Source organism: Pyxicephalus adspersus, chromosome 7 (genome assembly GCF_032062135.1).
Source record: "Pyxicephalus adspersus chromosome 7, UCB_Pads_2.0, whole genome shotgun sequence".
Classification (NCBI taxonomy): Eukaryota; Metazoa; Chordata; class Amphibia; order Anura; family Pyxicephalidae; genus Pyxicephalus; species Pyxicephalus adspersus.
Window position 1 is genome coordinate 9,122,616 of NC_092864.1, and position 17,646 is coordinate 9,140,261.

The 17,646-nt window shown below is 42.4% G+C and overlaps 2 protein-coding genes across 2 annotated transcripts in view; both read right to left on the bottom strand.

The window, feature by feature from the left end:
• The window catches only part of LOC140335034 (cytoplasmic phosphatidylinositol transfer protein 1-like), a 50,244-nt gene extending 45,614 nt beyond the window's left edge, over window positions 1-4,630 (bottom strand). The window contains exon 1 of the mRNA XM_072417386.1: window positions 4,202-4,630. The gene's annotated coding sequence lies outside the window, so the exon portion shown is untranslated. The remainder of the gene's footprint in view (window positions 1-4,201) is intronic.
• A 7,964-nt stretch (window positions 4,631-12,594) lies between these two features.
• Window positions 12,595-17,162, bottom strand: LOC140335035 (myeloid-associated differentiation marker-like). The gene is made up of 2 exons (XM_072417387.1): window positions 16,864-17,162; window positions 12,595-14,519 (listed from the first exon to the last, which is right to left on the bottom strand). Exon 2 carries the CDS (start codon window positions 14,398-14,400, stop codon window positions 13,543-13,545), a length of 858 nt encoding a protein of 285 aa, XP_072273488.1. The 5' UTR covers window positions 14,401-14,519; window positions 16,864-17,162; the 3' UTR covers window positions 12,595-13,542.
• Window positions 17,163-17,646: the final 484 nt, after the last annotated feature.

Below are 17,646 nucleotides of genomic sequence, written 5' to 3' on the forward strand. Positions count from 1 at the left end.
ATTTATTCCACTTTGTACTTATGATCAAACAAGTTCTTCTAGTACTTAAAATGTTATCATTTAGGATCATTCAGGTTCTAAAATGTGCTGGGCAGCAACCATTTTGGGGTTGATAGTCTGGGTCTAGGAGAGACTTTGATGCTTGGAAACCCAGAAAGGTTTATTCATAGTAATGTGAAGTGCAAAGGCTGCATCCTATGTTCAGAAACCAACAGCATCCAATCAGATTTTATTCAATCTCTTAACTGATCTCCATTTCAGATCTGCATCAGAATCCTTGCCAGGGGACACTACACACCTAGGGATGCACATTGCACTTCTGCTTGCCATGCATTAGTCCTTACACTTTGCACAGTTGCATCATACAAGCTTTTCTAGTGCCTAAAAACGTCAAGACATCATTTCTTGTTCCAGAAAGTGCTGCAGAACACATTTTTTATCATAATGATGCTCCTGGTTTATCAGGAGGCCATGCCAATCCCTGGGGCTCTTTAAGTGACAGCAGACGCTTGGTTACCAGGAAAGGTTTATTCAGTAAAGCAATGCAAAGTACAATGACTGCACACAAAGATCAGCAATCCACAGCATCCAATTAAACCTTTTATAGCTACATAAAAAAGACATAAAGACATAAATTCATCAACCACTTTTAAACAAGTTCAACCACTAGAGAAATAAACATATCCCAGATATAAAACCCTATAAGACAAAGTTGCTCCAGAGGAAGGCAAGGTACAATTTGGTCCAAAAGGGAAAAAATTCCTTCCTGATGCCATGAGGCAATCCGATGTTCCCTGGATCAATAGTCTTTGTTACCTTTACTTTAAAGCCCTAATCCCCAGTTATATTCTGTGCTTCTGGAAATCATCAAGCTTTTTCTTAAAGCAATCTATGGAACTTGCTGAAACTACTTCCTGAGGGAGCCGATTCCTCATTTTCAAAGCCCTTACAATGAAGAATCCCTTCCTTATCCGGAGCTTAAACTTCTTTTCCTCCAGACGCAGAGAGTGCCCTCTTGTTCTTTGTAATGATCCCAAAGTGAATAATCGGGAAGAGAGTTCTCTATATGGACCGTTTATATATTTATACAGCGTGATCATATCCCCCTTATACGTCTCGACCTTATCAGATCTCTGAACTGATTTGCCTACAATGAACTGTATTAAAGTTGCTGCTCCGCACGCTGAAGTTTTGCATTTAACTTGTTGTTCATTCTTGCACTGCACCCACATATGTTTCCATATGCAAGCTTTTCTAGTGTCTGAAGAGCAGCAAAGATCTTTTCATGTTCTGCAATGTATTAGACAAATATCATAATGATGGCTTAGGTCTATCAAGAGGCCAAGACAGCCACTGGGACAATTTTAGGTGACAACATGATGCAAAAAAGAGCGATTCGGGTTCTGACCACCATTTCTGTGATAATGATCTAGGTCTGGTAAGAGGAAACGATCATCAATAGAACTGGAATGCTTGGAAAGCCAATGCAAAGTGCAATGAATGCATACAAAGATCAGCAATACAGAGCATTCAATCCGAATCCCTACAGCAAACGGTAACCCAACCGCTTGCCAGAGATCATTGCACCTTACATGTTTGCTTGCAATGCTTCCTGCAAAAAATAGATAGAGATCATCTACGCTAGTCCTACATTTACAGCAATAATTCTGTTTCCCACCCAACGCGTTTCCCCCCGCAGGGCTTCTTCAGGGGATTGGGATACCTTTTGGACGGCTGCCTGCGGCTCACCACTTTACCACTACTACAAACTAAAACTACTGGTCATCCTGAACAACCAAATAGCACTCCATTTCACCCCAAATATTCTGCTTCCCTACTATCAGAATAAAAGCATATAACCCCATCCATATATCACCCTAATAGGTATAATACCACTATCCAACACGGCTATTGAAGACAATACTTATTTACATATAGAACAGCGGTGCTAGTACCATTACATTCAAAATTACTACTGGATTTATGATTGGGGTACCTTTCAGTAGTAATTGGTATACAACCTGGTAAAAGTTCCAGCAATTTTATCAAGTATCCAAATCCCCTGAAGAAGCCCGGCAGGGCGAAACGTGTCGGGTGGTAAACAGAATTATTGCTGTAAATGTGCCTGAATATACTTTAAAATTACTACTCTTTAAGTACAAGACTAGTGCATCCATGTTAGTCTAGGACTAGCGTAGATGATCTCTGTCTTTTTTTTAGGATGTTGAAATCAAATCAAATTTAGTGTTTTTATAAAATACTTTTGCCCTACAAATGCCTTTTTTCTCTCTCCCAAACTACCTTCACAATTCAGGCTGGGCAATATGGAGTTAACTCTAAATTGCGTGTTGTGCTCTTTGGTGGATCACACTTTCCTACATCAATAGATTGGTTTCAGGTGGGAGCACAATGATGGTTCCGGTCTATTAGGAGGCCACGGTCATCAATGGGACGGTTTTAGGTGACAGTATGATGGTTGGTGGCCAGGAAAGGCATTTTGGATAAGGCAATGCAAAGTGCAATGACTGCAAGCACATAATAGCAATACAAAGCATCCGTCTTGATCGCTTAACAAATCTGCACACAGTAAACTGCAACCGAATCGCTTGTCAGAGATCGCTGCACTTAGCACTTGGATTTTGCACTTTTCTTGCAACATTTCCTTGCACTTTGTCTACAAATCTTCACACTTTGTTCTGTTTCCATAAACAAGCCTTTCTGGTCCCCAACAATGACCAAAAATCTTTTCTTGTTCAGCATTGTGCCAGACAACAGACATCTCTATAATAATAATGGTTCTGGTCCATCAAGAGACAATGATCATCAATGGGACATTTCAGGTGACAGCATGATGGCTGGTGGCCAGGAAAGGCATTTGGAGTAGAGAAATGCAATAAGTACATGTAGACGTAATACAAAGCTTCCAATCTGATCTGCCAGCAATACATTATAAATAATTTGCCTTCTGGAGACTCTGCACTCAGCTCATAGGATTTGCAGTTTACATCCTTGCACTTTGCCCATAAATCTTCACACTTTGTTCTGTTTCCATAAACAAGCCTTTCTGGTCCCCAACAATGGCCAACAATCATGTTCTACAATGTGCCAGACAACAGACATCTCTATAATAATGATGGTTTTGGTTTATCAAGTCGCCATGATCATCAATGGGACCATTTCCGGACGCCATGATGATGGCTCTGGTCTTAGGAGGCAATGATCATCAATGGGACAGTTTCAGGTGACAGCATGATGGTTGGTGGCCAGAAAAGGCATTTTGCGTAAAACATTGCAATAAATACATGCAGACATAATACAAGGCATCTCATCTGTAACTAAGTTGCACTTTTGTTGCAATGTTTCCTTGCACTTTGCCCACAAATCTTCACACTTTGTTCTGTTTCCTTAAACAAACCTTTCTATTCCCCAACAATCTTTTCATGTTCTACAATGTGCCAGATAACAGACATCTCTATAATAATGAGGGTTCTGGTCTATCAAGAGGCAATGATCATCAATAGGACGGTTTCAGGTGACAGCATGGTGGTTGCTGGCCAGGAAAGTCATTTTGAGTAAAGCAACAAGATCATGCAAAGACAAAATACAAAGCATTCGATCTGATCGCTTAACAAAGCTGCAACCAAATTGCTTGTCAGAGATCACTGCACTTGCACTTGGATTTTGCACTTTTCTTGCAATGCTTCTTTGCACTTTGCCCAAAAATCTTAACTTTTTGTTTCCTTAAATAAACCTTTCTAGCCCCCAACAATAGCCAAACATCTTTTCTTGTTCTACAATGTGCCAGATCCCAGATATCTCTATATTAATGATGGTTTTGCTTTATCAAGAGACAATGATCATCAATGGGACAATTTCAGGTGACAGCATGATGATGGTTCTGGTCTGATAGAAGGATCATCAGTAGGACAGTTTGCAGACATGATGATGGACTATTAGGAGGCAATGATCAGGAATGGGACAGGTTCAGCATGATGTTTTGTGACCAGGAAAGGCATTTTGAGTAAAGCAATGCAATAAGTACATGCAAAGACATAATCCGACGCTTCCAATCTGATCTGCCAGCAATAAATTATTGAATTTGCTTTGGCTGTACATAAGATCTGCACTTTACTCTTTAGCTCTCCGTGCACTTTATTTTGCTCCCATTCTACCCATCAAGCTTTGTATTGCCATTACTCACCGATCCCAGATTACCTGATGCCGGATCTCCTCGTCCTCTTCTCCCGTTACATGTGCGATGTCTCTCCGCTTCTTTATTGCGTTGCCAGGATTATCCAACACCCACCGCTCCTCCGCTGCCTGGAAGCTGCTGCAATGTTTGTACAGGGAAGATGTGGCAATGGGTGCAATCTGCTCCCCTGTCTGGCTTTTCCTTTTTGTATTTCAATGTTTTGTTTCCTTTTCTTCTTCCGCCGCCTTTTCTTTTGTATGTGTTGTGGTTGTGTCAGATTTTTATGTCTTTGTGTGCTTTTTAGTCTTTGCTTAGTTATCCTTCCATCCACGTTGCTTCTCTCTGTCTCACTATTCTTGTGTCAGGGTGTGTCATGCTCATTACAATGTTCTCACTCCCCCCATTTGTCACTCTGCGTATGCTACTGTGCGCAAGCTACTATTAACCCTTTCCAAGCCTCCAAATTTCCCCCCACCTTCCATAATCATATTACATAGAGCTGTACCTAATGCTTAGTTATGTTGCTGGGTTTATCATTTCATGGTCAGTTTGTGGAACACCAAATAATTCTTATTAATAAACAGGATTTATATAGCACCAACATATTGAGCAGCGCTGTACATTGAATAGAGGTTGCAAAAGACAGACAGTGACACAGGAGGTGGAGAGGACCCTGCCCCGAAGAGCTTACAATCTAAGAGGTGGGGGAAGTATCACACAAAAGGAGGGGGTATATGGAATGGTGGGAAGTAATGAGGGTTTAGGAGACAGAAGAAGATGAGGAGGTGAGGTTGAAAAGAAAGGTTTTATAACCAAACTAAACCTAAAACTGCCTAAAACAAAAAAAACACACTTACTTTGAATCAGTCCGATTCAGTCCGATTCATCCGGGGGTGTCTTGCATTGGGTCCTGCGTTGTCCCAGCATCGGTCTCCGAGCTGGCACACCGGGCGGTGCTATCTTCCTAAGTCACCCAACCAAGGCGCAAAATCGGGTGACGTAGGTTGGAAACTTGCACATGCCTGAGATTGGTAAATTTTTCTCCTTTCACGAAAAGGCTCCTTCTGCGCATGCCAGAGATGCTCGAGCACCCGCAGAGGGAGCGCTCAAGAGCCTCCCCGGATGCGTGACGTAGGTATCCCGGGAGGCTTTGCGCTCCCATTCATTCTCGTTCGCCTAAGCAGTGCTACACCTTTATTTTTTTTTAAAAAAAAGGGTGTTGCACTTAAAAAAACCTAAACAAACAGAATATTTAACTTCCATAAAAGGGTTGTCTACCCTTTAATGTAAAGTGAAATTTCTGAATTTAGGTACGGTTTAAGGGCTCATAAAATGAGCAGAAGTACATTAAATAAGGGGTTGCAAATGACAGACGGATACAGACAGTGACACAGGAGGAGGAGAGGACCCTGGCCCAAAGAGCTTACAATCTAGGAGGTGGGGGAAGTATCACACAATAGGAGGGTGATATGGAATGGTGGGAAGTAGTGAGGGTTTAGGTGACAGAAGAAAGATGGGTAGGTGAGGTTGAAGCGTTAGGTTGTGAGAACTCTTTTAAATGAACAGAAAGTAGGAGCAAGGCGAATAGGATGAGGAATACCATTCCGGAGAATCGGGGCAGCTCTATAAAAGTCTTGGAGCCGTGCGTGTGAGGAGGTTATGAGTGAGGAAGTCATTAGTAGGTCATTGGAGAAGCGAAGAGAGGGGCTGGAGGGTATATTTCTACACATGAGGAGGAGAAAACGCTGCCCAGAAGAGCTTACAATCTAAGAGGAGGGGGAAGTATCACACAATAGGAGGAGGGATATGGAATAGTGGGTGAGAAGTGATAATAGGTGAGTATGAAAAGATGGGTTTTAGGTGCACTTTTAGGCTGAATAATCCATCAGGATGTAGGAGGAAATCCATGCAAACATGGGAAGAACATACAAACTACATGCAGACAGTGACCTGATTCAGATTCACACCTGAGACCCCAAAGCTGCAAGCGGTGCAGACAGACAACAGCGGGCCCCGACACAGAACTGAATGACCCCACCGCCATTACAATTAAGCTGCTTTTGGAGCAGGAACCAAGGTCCTTCCGCCCCTGAGTGTTAGCTACCGTGCCCGTTTCCTGAATAGAAGGGCCAGCATTTACATTTTCTTCTAGACCACAAAATGTTTGATGTATCAGCACGGTGCAGTTTTCATTTTCACTTTTTTGCGGCTGTTTGTCAGGGTTCCGGTTACGCCTCTGCATGCGTCACTTTAAAAGGGCCCCTAATGAGCCCTAAAAAAAGCAAGGACTTGTATATGAGCGATGCAGCACGGTGTGACACATTTATATTCACACACGGCGCCTTGGTTGACACTGTTTATCTGCTTTGGGATGTTATTTAGAATTAATAGCTACACGCTGCAGTGCATATATTGCGCCTTGTAGTACATGCTATGCTTGCTAAGGTTTCCGTGCAGCTTTAAAGAAATTAAACAATGGATCTGCACCGAAATGATATTTCAGCTTTCTCTTCAAATGTGATAATTAGGTTTAATTGGGGCGCGAGAATATAATTTGTCAAACAGAAGCAACTGTAGGGTCATATATAATAAACAATGGTTGTATGGAGGGGGGATTGGTAAAAATGGGTGGAAGGGGTAATGGAGGGAGAAGGTAGGAGGGTATAATGGAGGTAAAATGTCATAGGCAAGGATGGGCCAAAACTACAAAAAATGGGGAGCAGAGGCTGGCGAGGGGAAGGGAAAGAAGATTCCTAAAGTTCAGATTGTACCAAGTAAAGTAAGCCGGTAGGAAGGTGATAGGTGGAGGTCCCACCAGATAGAAGTGACCTTGGTCGTGGTGTTGTGGAGTTGAGCAATTCGTGTTTCTTGCACAAAAGTCCAGGTCAGTCGTCTTTTCAATTCGGAGAAGGTAAATCCATGATTGGGGCGATGGATTATTTTGTAGGGATCAGGGTGATGCTTAGAATCTGGGTAACGGTTGGGGAGGGCTGGGAACTGATCTGGGGTATAATGCAGTTATGAGGCGGTAACTTTACACCATAAATTGGACAGAATTGGGCATTACCACTATATATGTAAAAATGAGCCTGGATGGGGGACCCACAGAAACATAAAGGGGTGCAATCGGCAAAGAATTTGGAGAGGTTGGTGGGGGAACCAGATACCACCTGGAATGTAATTTGAAGTTTGTTTCCTTGGTTCCTTGGGCGTGCATGACTTGGAATTGTGTTGCATTATATCATCAGAGAATCTTGTATCTAAGTCTCTCTTGATTTTTTATTGCTGTTCTAGGTATTATTATTAACATTTGATCTACTTACTGTACCAGTCTTAAATGTGTGAGATAAAATTATAAAAAAAGGGTAATAAAGTATAGCCAACTATCCAGAGGTGTCTCCGACATTGTGACACACATGGCACCATTGGGTGATTTAAAGCAACTCTGACCCCAAATCACAATAAAAAAAGAATAATAATAATATTAATTACCATACTTGCCCTGCCGCAGGGACTCTTCGGTCTCGTGCAGAGGTATACTCATTGAATTTGTTTGGAATCTTCCAGGTATCTGTGTCCCTCTCTTTCGATAATCAGCAGGTGGAACCACGGCCCACAGCAGAGAGATCTGCCACTGCCGGAAGTTTTGGACGCTGAAGATCCCCGTAGTGATAGTGGTTCTGCAAGAGAGAAGATCGTAGCCACCTTCATCTGGATAGTAAATTATTATTTCCTGTTTTTTAATTTTACAGGCTACCATCTTGTACTTATAAAGCACCAACATATAACTCGCAGCATATAGAGTTTGGCGGCAGGCTCCCATTCAGCTCATCCAGTTTTCTGCATACGTTTGCATGTGGTAGGTTGTGGCGCTGCTCCTGGAAGGACACGCTGCTTCGGGCTTCCAGGTGCTTGTCTACCTCTGGATGAAGAACTGCACCAAAAATGCAAGGACGACATGCCAACACGTAACTTGGAGTGCAGTTTGCTGCATCAGGGCACAAAGCACCAGCTCCTGGATGTAGCTAACTGCATGGTTTTCAAGTGTGAAAATGGCAAACTGTCCATCAGAGGGGCTCACAATCTAATCCCACCATTATAGTCATTTGGGGGCAGTCAGTATGTTTATAGGATGTGGGAAGAAACACACACAGGGAGGACCTATGCTGACCGTGCTAGGCACTGAGCCACCATGTTTGTTGCTTTTCAATCATCTCTTGGTGTCAGGGTCTCTTTAAACCCTTCAATGGTGTCAAGTGCTTCATAGAAAATCTCTATTCTTCAGTTCCAGTTGGATTTTCTATTGATTTTATCTCATGATATGGAGTGATCTGATCACCCAGTATGGTTTGAAGCCAAGAGATATGATGGGAAGATCATGCCACTGGATACTTCAATTGATTTGGCTAAGAATTAGGTAAGCTGTGCTGGTGGTTTAGGCAAGAATGGACAATAGTTGGAGTTTTGGGTAGGCCAGAAGACTTGGAGGAACCTAGGAACCTTCTGATTGATGAAGCATTTTCAATGGCAGGTCATATATGCTGTCTATAAATTGGAGGATCAAGTCAGAAATCCATCTGGATTTTTTCCTGACATCTGTTGGCTATACATGAAGGTGCTGATGTAAAAGGGAAGGCTTGTGGATGGATTTGGCCATATGACCAACATTTTAAGGTCCGGTGCCAATGTCCATGCTGGGCTCCAAGAACGAAAAGGAGAAAGACCATTGCATGATGAAGCCATCAACGGGTATCATATGGGCAACCCCAACAAGCCAGAATATAGAGAATCCATGGGGAGTTTCCCTTTTCTTCTCTGTTTAAGAAGAAAAAAGGTTTAGCATACTCTTCACCTCCTAGCAAAAAAAGGACCCCATCAAACCAGCACTTACCCTATTAGCCGTGCAGGGTGAGCATCATGCATTTCAGTCTTCACCAGCGCCATGATTGTTTTAATGTGTGGTCACGCTTAGGGCAACCCTGCATCCTGCATATTCCATAAAAAAGTTATCTACAGCAGCTTTGATAGTACAGTCCTCACGATTCATTTTAAAATGTACTTGCAGCCTTTCAAGTACTTCTTTGCACAGAAAAAGCAAAAGATTTTAATAAGATCAGGTTCTGCAGCCACTTTACCTGGAGTATGGATGGCATTTAGAAAAATTAGTAATCAACTGCCCAAATGACCCTCAAAATGTTACTTTTCCAAAAAAGCAATTAAACTATTGCAGAGAACTGTGCACGTCTGCCACCTGCTGGTGAAAATGAAGATTGCAGATTTAAATAATTTTTATTATTATTTGTGTTTTATTACATTTTTTTTATGTGTATTTATGTTTTTATTATGTGTCATCTGAGGCCCTTTTCTCATTTTATAGCTACAACAAAATCTGCATTGAAGAGTGTGTATCAATGTAGGGGAAGCAACATTTGTAACTAATGTTTATAATGCAGACTGCATTGTGTACAATAGGTAATTATGCTTTATTTTAAACCTACCTGTGGTAGTTTACACTAATATTGAGATTCAGTTTGGGTTTCAGTGATGTGTATCTGCTTTTTTTTGTAACATCCCTCCCTACTTCTTTACTGGGTGAATGATTCTCTATACCTTGCATGAAAGACTGACGGCTTTGGGAGAACTGTTTGACTTTTCCGTGTAGAATTCAGCACAATAATTTTTTCCCCATAACTAAACATAGAAAAAGTGTTCAGTTGTTTTTTAAAGCTTATCTAAACTCCTAAACATAAGTGTTATATGTTGGCGACAGATTTCTCACAAGGTCACCATGATTGTGGCCTAGGGTGCCATGTCCACTAGGGGCAGCATTTATACTGCCCCTGGGACTGTGATAGTTGTCATAGATGCTCCATATAAGCAGAAGCAAATATTAATTAAGCCAAGGTTAGTTTTTTGGGTTCTTTGGGCATTCTTTGGTGGCTTCCACCATGTTTGTTAGGACGCATTACTGCAGTCTCGTGTTGCAGGGCATCGCCCCATTGGAGGAGCCACTCCATGGTTTACACTGGGCTAGACTTGTACTTTTTTCTTCCCTAGGTCAGCTAGCTTGTGCTCAAGAGGTAAATATTTGAGGGCAGCCATGATAATAATGGAAGGCCACTGGTGGGAACCATGATGGTTGTGGGCAGAACAGCCCCTTGCTAAGCACTTTTATGTGTTATCAGTGGTGGATTTTTTCAACAGTGGGTTCTGAAGAACTGAATTGGGGTCTCCACAGTGAAATACTTGGGGCCCCCAAGGGAGAAGTGTATAGGGCCCTAATGCAGTGGCACATGTTGCACCTCCCCATGTCTGTATTATAAGGATAATATTACAACCACAATAGCTCTACAAATGACCCCCCCCCAGGGCCCCTGGCACCCTGGACCCTGGGCCATGACCTAGGTGACCTTGTGAGTAATCTGCATTAAAACGCATATTGGTGGAGGCCAGGGGAGGAGACCTTGAATTGGTATAATATATTCTTATTTACTGTTCCATATACAAAAGGATAACCCCTCCAATAGAAGATCTTACAGGTATACAAATTCATTAATATCCATTGTACGTTTTCATTTAAAATAAAATTGGATCAGCATCACATGACTGATATGGACCTGATTTATTAAAGCCCTCCAAGGTTGGAGAGGTACACTTTCATCAGTAAACCTGGAAAAGATCTTGTCCAGGATTGAAAACATTTGCTAACAAATATCAAATGACTTTTAGGAAATCCATTCCAGGTTTGCTGAATCACCCAGCTTCACTGATGAAAATGTATCCTCTCCAGCTTTGGAGAGCTTTATTAAATCAGGCCCAATATCTGAAGAAGATGGTCCGCAATGAACATCATGCTTATTCCAGGTTTTTTTCATTGAGGTCCCATCCAGAAAACACTGACCTCCATGCAAATCTGAGTATAGACCTACTCGCTCACATCTCTACTTTGAGCGTGACCGTTCAGTAACCAGGCACTGCATGCAAATAGCCTAAAACTGCCATTTGGTTTGCAGTTTCCCCGAAAAATTGATGCTAATAATTAGTACTGGCCTCCAACATCACTGAAGTACCAGCAAGCACAAAGACACATTTTACCAATACATTTAAATATTTCTTTATTGCAATGCAGTGTTAAACTTTTTAGGATGGGGGAACCCTTGAAATAACTTTCAGGTCTTCAGGGAACCTCGGTTATAATTACTATATCCACAGCTCACAGTACATTAGTGTGGTGGTCAGTGGGAAGATTCCCTTTTACATTGCTAGCCATTGGGGAGAATGTCACCCTTACAGATAGCCAAAAAAGATTGGTGTCACCTAAACTGACCTGGGAGACACAAATTGGACATTACTCAAGGAACCCCCAGCAACCTATGGAGGAACCCTGGTTGAGAAACACTGATATATTTACGCATACATCTGTCATTGGCATGCAATTTTTTTCGGGAGTGGGTGGTAATGTTAGGGCGAGACTTGGGAAGCGCTAGGAGCAGCCTTGGAGTGGGTCAAGATGAGGATAAGTGTGAGGGGTCCCCAAGAGCCATTGAGAAAATCTAACTTTATGACTGCACCCACCCACTTAAGTACTCTTTGAATGCTGTTTTTTAACCTATGTATTTTTGGCATCCTCTAGAAAAGAATTTCCCAACCAGGGTTCCGCCACAGGTTGTTAGGGGTTCCTCAAACAATGAGCAACTTGTGCCTTTCATATGAGTTACTACTGACTGCCATGGGGTACATGTACCCATACCTACATTCAAAAGTAAACAGTATCCCTCTATACAGAATTGTCAGCTCTTTGGTTGAGTGTTTTCCAACCAGGGTTTCTCCAGAGGTTGCTGGTGGGTTCCTTGAGCAATGAGCAATCTCTCAGGTCAGTTACTACTGATACCAATGGTGTTTTTGGCTATAAGGGTGACATTCCCCCAATGACAGTAAGTAATGTTCTCATGACCAACATACCAATGTTCTATGAGCTGGATATTGATATACTTGTCAGGGGTTTCTTAAGACCCAACATTTCAAGGGTCCCCCCATATCAAATAGGTTGAGAAAGGCTGCTCTAGATCATTTGTGGGTCAAGGGTTCGGAGGATGGAAGCTTTTTTTTCTTTTATCTATCTAGTAGCAAATCTATATTTACTATTGAACGTAATTTCTCTCCAAGCAAACCTATAGGTCTGGGGTGTCCATCTCCAGTCCTTGAAGGCCATGATCAGATTGGAGGCTTGGAGTCCACCAGTAGAACAAGTACCCATCAAAGCAAGAAGAAGAGCTATTTGTAGTAGCATAACATAATGTTTTCGTATGAGTTAGGCCATGGTTGAGAGATTTGACTTGAATGACAATTATTAGACAAGTGAACTACACAACCATGGAACACCAAAAACCACAACACAAAGATATACAAACAGGTACAAACTTTAATGAGCATTGAAGTGATCAGAAGAAGCTGCATTTAATGATGTTCAAGCATTCACAAGTTTCTCTAAGGAAACCGAATACTTGCATGAGTCTAGTGAAATGGATGTCATGAAATTTTGGTGAAAAACACCAAAATGTAAAAATACTTCAATACCAGGCTCTTGACAGTCTTTGACAGGTGCTTTGTAAGTGATTAGGGAATTAAAATGATAATGATCATCTCAGAGTTGTCCATATTTATGATGGACGGTCAGGTGGTCCAGTCTACACAGTACTGGAGCTGGCCAAGAATGGGTTGAGCTATCACCAAGGGTTTGGCATGGACTGTGGGTGCTGGTATGGCCAGAAGGATTGAGGGAGGGGTCCAAAATTGTCATAGCCTAAGGGCTCTAAGTGTTGATGTTTTGACCCTGGTGCTAGTGACCTGATAAGTGGTGAACAAACGAATATACCACCACTATTTAGTGGCAAACAATGGTCCCTAAATGGTCTATAAAAGTTACAAAAACACAAGAATCCAATTCCCAACTTATCATCCCAAAATGTTTCTTACAAATTGAAGGTGTCCCAACATCCTCGTGACAACAACAAATCTAATTTCTTGTATTAGTGACATGAAACCAAGAGCAAAATTCTACTCAACAGGGTAGCAAACAAAATGAACAACCTTACAATAATTTGTCCTCACCGCGCTTTACTTAAATTTTTGTCAGTAGTTGTGCTTTTACATTTGGGGCCCCAGTGCTGTAAGCACCACTACAACCCTGGTGCCACTCCATTTCCATACAGTACTTTTTAAAGTAGGTTTTATTTACATTTATCCAAAATGGTAGATGACAAGTGCTTCAACTTCATATCACTATTGTTCTTAATGTCATTTGGCTTTGGGATTTGGTAAATGGATCAACCTGTTGATGATTGTGGAGTCTAGGCTGGGACTGTGAAGAAAACCATTCTGAAGGAGTAGACCGTGTCCACAATGTAAGCCACCAGGTTGATGTAGGTCAAGATGGTGATCCCGACTCCAATATCCCATGGACAAACATAGTAAGGACGACACAAATCTCTGTTTGGAGCATACTTGAAGAAGTAGTAAGGCCATATGACTGCCACTGTGATGTACATGGCCACTGCCAGGATATTGTATCCAATAAGAATCTTCTCAAAGTTTATGGGAAGTTTAGGTAAGAGACGGCCAATGGTTAGGATGATGATTATAGTGGTAATGATGAAGCAAATGGAGTAAACAGCCACACACCACTGCAGACCTCCATCGGGAGAAACCGGTATAAGAAGAGACAAGATAATGCAGGCAACATAGGCTTCAAAAACCTTTAGCAGGCCGGGGACAGTAGAGAGGAAACCACTGATCTCACCAGGCTTAGCGCGGGTAAGTCCCACCTCAATGGCATAGGCGAAGAAGCACAGGATGGACATTGCAGTGGCTGCACCCCGACAGGCACAGGAGTGCCCACTGCAGCCTCCACTTAGGAAAATGGAGGGGTACATGATGGATGTAGTGAAGAGCATCAATGAAGCCAACATGGAGAAGGCCGAGGTGAAGTCCTCCCAAGAGATGGGAACTTTGCTGTAGAACCCTGTCAGCTCCAAGACAACGATTAGGATAGTAATCACAAAACACATGATCCATGTAAACATACTCCAGGCCCCATATTGGTTATGGTACATCTGGACGCTGGCCACCAAGCTTAAGGCGGTGCAGGAGAAAAATATCTGGAAGAAACGCAGGATCACCAAGGGCGTAAAATAGGATCGAATACCCATTTTGGAAAAGACGAGGAGGTGAAGGTGTATGACAAATGGTGGGAGGATTCAATTAAATGACTGTTGTCTGACACCGAATGAGGTTGTATTCCAAGTGAGCTGTATGGAACTGTCCGTACCTAAAACACAGGAAATACAGGTCAAATCTAGCTGGAATATTACCAATCAATATAGAGTACAATGTTGATGCCCAGCTCAGGGTCATTTTCATGGATGCAATGTCCTTAAAATTTCTGTGCCAACACTTTTGGAGAAGCCAATAAACCTACCAGTGTTTTTTTAGTGGATTTAGTGGAAACCACACAATTACAGAAGGAAGATGCAAACTCCATGATGATGGGGCCTTAGCCAAGATGTCAGCCTTGGACACGAATGCTGCAAGGCCAGAGTCCTGTCCACGATGCCACCAACTAAACTTTCAGCAGTTAAATAGTGTGTTTGCATAAAAGGTCTATACACCATCCGAAAAAGAGGAAACCAGAGGGGAAAAGGGGACAGAAGGACTTGGTTTTAGGAAAGGGACTGGCCTTACAAATACGGGACAGTTGGATTTTAGGCATATTTGTTTGCTATGCCTTAAATTCCAGGTTTTCCTAATTCATTAGACCCGCCTCAAATCTTACACTTAATCCTCCAGCTTCTACAACACTGATAATCTGCTAGATTGCTTCATATTTTTCTATTGCCTATTTACTCAAAAGTCCAAGTGCTTATTCAAACATATCATTCCAGCGACCTGGACTGCTCTCAAACAGGCCGCCCATAAGCGTGGGTCGACCTCTATTGTTGATCAGATAAGAGTGTAACTTCTACAACAATCATATTGATCACTAACAATGGATATAATGTAAATATCCATCATATGAAACTCGTGTTACAACGTAACAAAAAATATTCACAGGAGACCGGTTAGGGTTTATATGTTGGCATCTGAAAAAGATTTTTTGGAACCTGAGTCCAAGATGACCCAACTGCAGCTTAAAGCCATACTTCAGAATACCTCAGTTTCCTATTAGATCACCCCCTGCACCTCAGTATTCCTACCTTGCCCCGGTTGTCCACCATTCCCACTTAGATAACCCCCTGCACCTCAGTATTCTATCTTGTTGCCGTTATCTTCCATTCCTAACCTGCACCTCAGTATTGGTACCTTGTCCCAGTTGTCCTCCATTCCAAATTGGATATCCCCCTGAATCTCAGTATTGATACTTTGTCCCAGTTATCCTCCATTCCCAATATTTAACTCCCTGCACCTCAGTATTCATACCTTGTCCCAGCTGTCTTCCAATCCCAATTAAATCCTCCCCCCGGCACCTCAGTATTCATACCTTGTCCCAGGTGTCCTCCATTCCCACTTAGATAACCCCCTGCACCTCAGCATTCATATCTTGTTCCGGTTATCTTCCATTCCTAACTGGATGACCCTCTGCACCTCAGTATTCATACCTTTTCCCACTTGTCCTTAGATCATTCACAGCTGAGAATCAGCTAAATTATGCATTCTCTACACCTTGTTCTGTGAGTTGGGTAGGGGTGGAGCCATGACGCCCAGACCTCAAGAAATGAGCTGCATGATGGTGGGCGTCATTCATTCAAGAGTGAACTCATATTGCATGAGTGAACGGAAAAGAGCTCCAGACAAGTAGGGGAGTATAGTAGCCGCAGGTGAATTTTATTTTTAAAAGTGGATGAAATTCTATTTTTCTATTTAATTATTTAAAATAAAATACCCTATGGCTTCTAATACTTAAAATAACAGCTTTCACTGCAATGCTTACCTTCTCCGCAGAGTTGTCTCGTGCAGGCACTCGGCTCCATCCATCATTGCTGGTCCTGTTCTAGCCTGATTGACAGCCAGCCTCATTCATCACAATTTTTGAATGACCAGGGTGTCAAAGAATGGGGTAGCAATAGTTCCAATTGAGACAAAAGGGGACCCAAGGAGGGGGTTTGGTGTTGGCTTTAAGGTTGGCCACCGGAGCTGCATGTTCTCACCTTTCCTAATGTACTCCAAGACATTCTATTACTCTAAGTACCTGTTACTTCCAGGTTTGAGGAAGCACATGGCCCACTCCCCTTCATTCTACAAGACAGAACTGATCTTTGCCAAATGGCATCCAGTGAATGTCCTCACCACCTGTGGCCTCCAAGTAGTATCTTCTGCCCATTCACATGGATGAATGGATCATTGGCAGAACAAAGGAAAGTTAATCCATAAAGTGAACCTGTGTCTCCATTGGGAAAACACAATCAGATGTAGATGGAAATCTCCCAAAAATGAGCAGAACCCTGGCTTCTAATAGTGGATGATTTTTGTGGATGATTTTTCCCTCTACTTCTGCTCTACAAAAGATAATTTGTAGCAAACAGCTGACTTTTCCATAAAATATAAACACCAGTTTATTTCTTACCCTGAAGACCATTATGGTAGAATTTATCCTGATCAGAAAAAACATATTATACCTTTGTGTCCTAAGAAGCCCAGTCCAATCTTCAGGTGTGCACTATACCGTGGTTGGCGAAGGCGTTGGGCGGCGTCAGCTGAGCCAGTGCCAGGTCCAGGGACGTGATTGTTTTCTCATCTGTGCTAGGGGGGCAATCCTGGAGTTGGCAGATGGTCATTTACAGCAGGACAGAACAGAAGTGCCCCTGGATACAGCCAGATCCTGGAGATAATCCTCTCCTGCTTAGTGCCAGGGTGTGTATGAAGTCAGCCGGTGTCCACCCTGTGCTCGACAGGTGTACACTCATACCTGCCTGTGTTCAGATCTCACGCCCAGAGATAGAAAATGGGACACACCTCTTCCCTACTGATCTCCAACCCCATCCATCCACTTCAGGAGGGAGGGGAGGATTCCTCACATAACTCTGCACCCTGTGTCACAACATTTTAGGATATATAAAATAAGAAAAATAACTATGCCTAAGTGAGGAACAAGAACCGGTGAAATTGTCCAGAGTGCAGAAGGTCAAGGAAATGAAAAGATAAAGGATAGATTTATGTATGCATGCTTCAAACCAGACTTTCTCAACATAAGTATAGAAAAATAGGAAATATTTTTCAAGTTTTAAGTAATTCTTGCCACAATTGTATCATCTGAAGTGGGGACATTGCCCCGTTATGTTGGTGATCGGTGGACGGATATAAAGTTGTGCTATAGCACTGGTTCTGCACTGGACCCAAAACCATGCAGGCACCATCAGATGGGAGATCAGTTGGTCACTGGTCAGGGAACCCCTAACAAC

Bases quoted from the DNA above. Each gene is read 5' to 3' on its own strand.
- LOC140335035 (XM_072417387.1), bottom strand. From the start codon at position 14,400: ATGGGTATTCGATCCTATTTTACGCCCTTGGTGATCCTGCGTTTCTTC.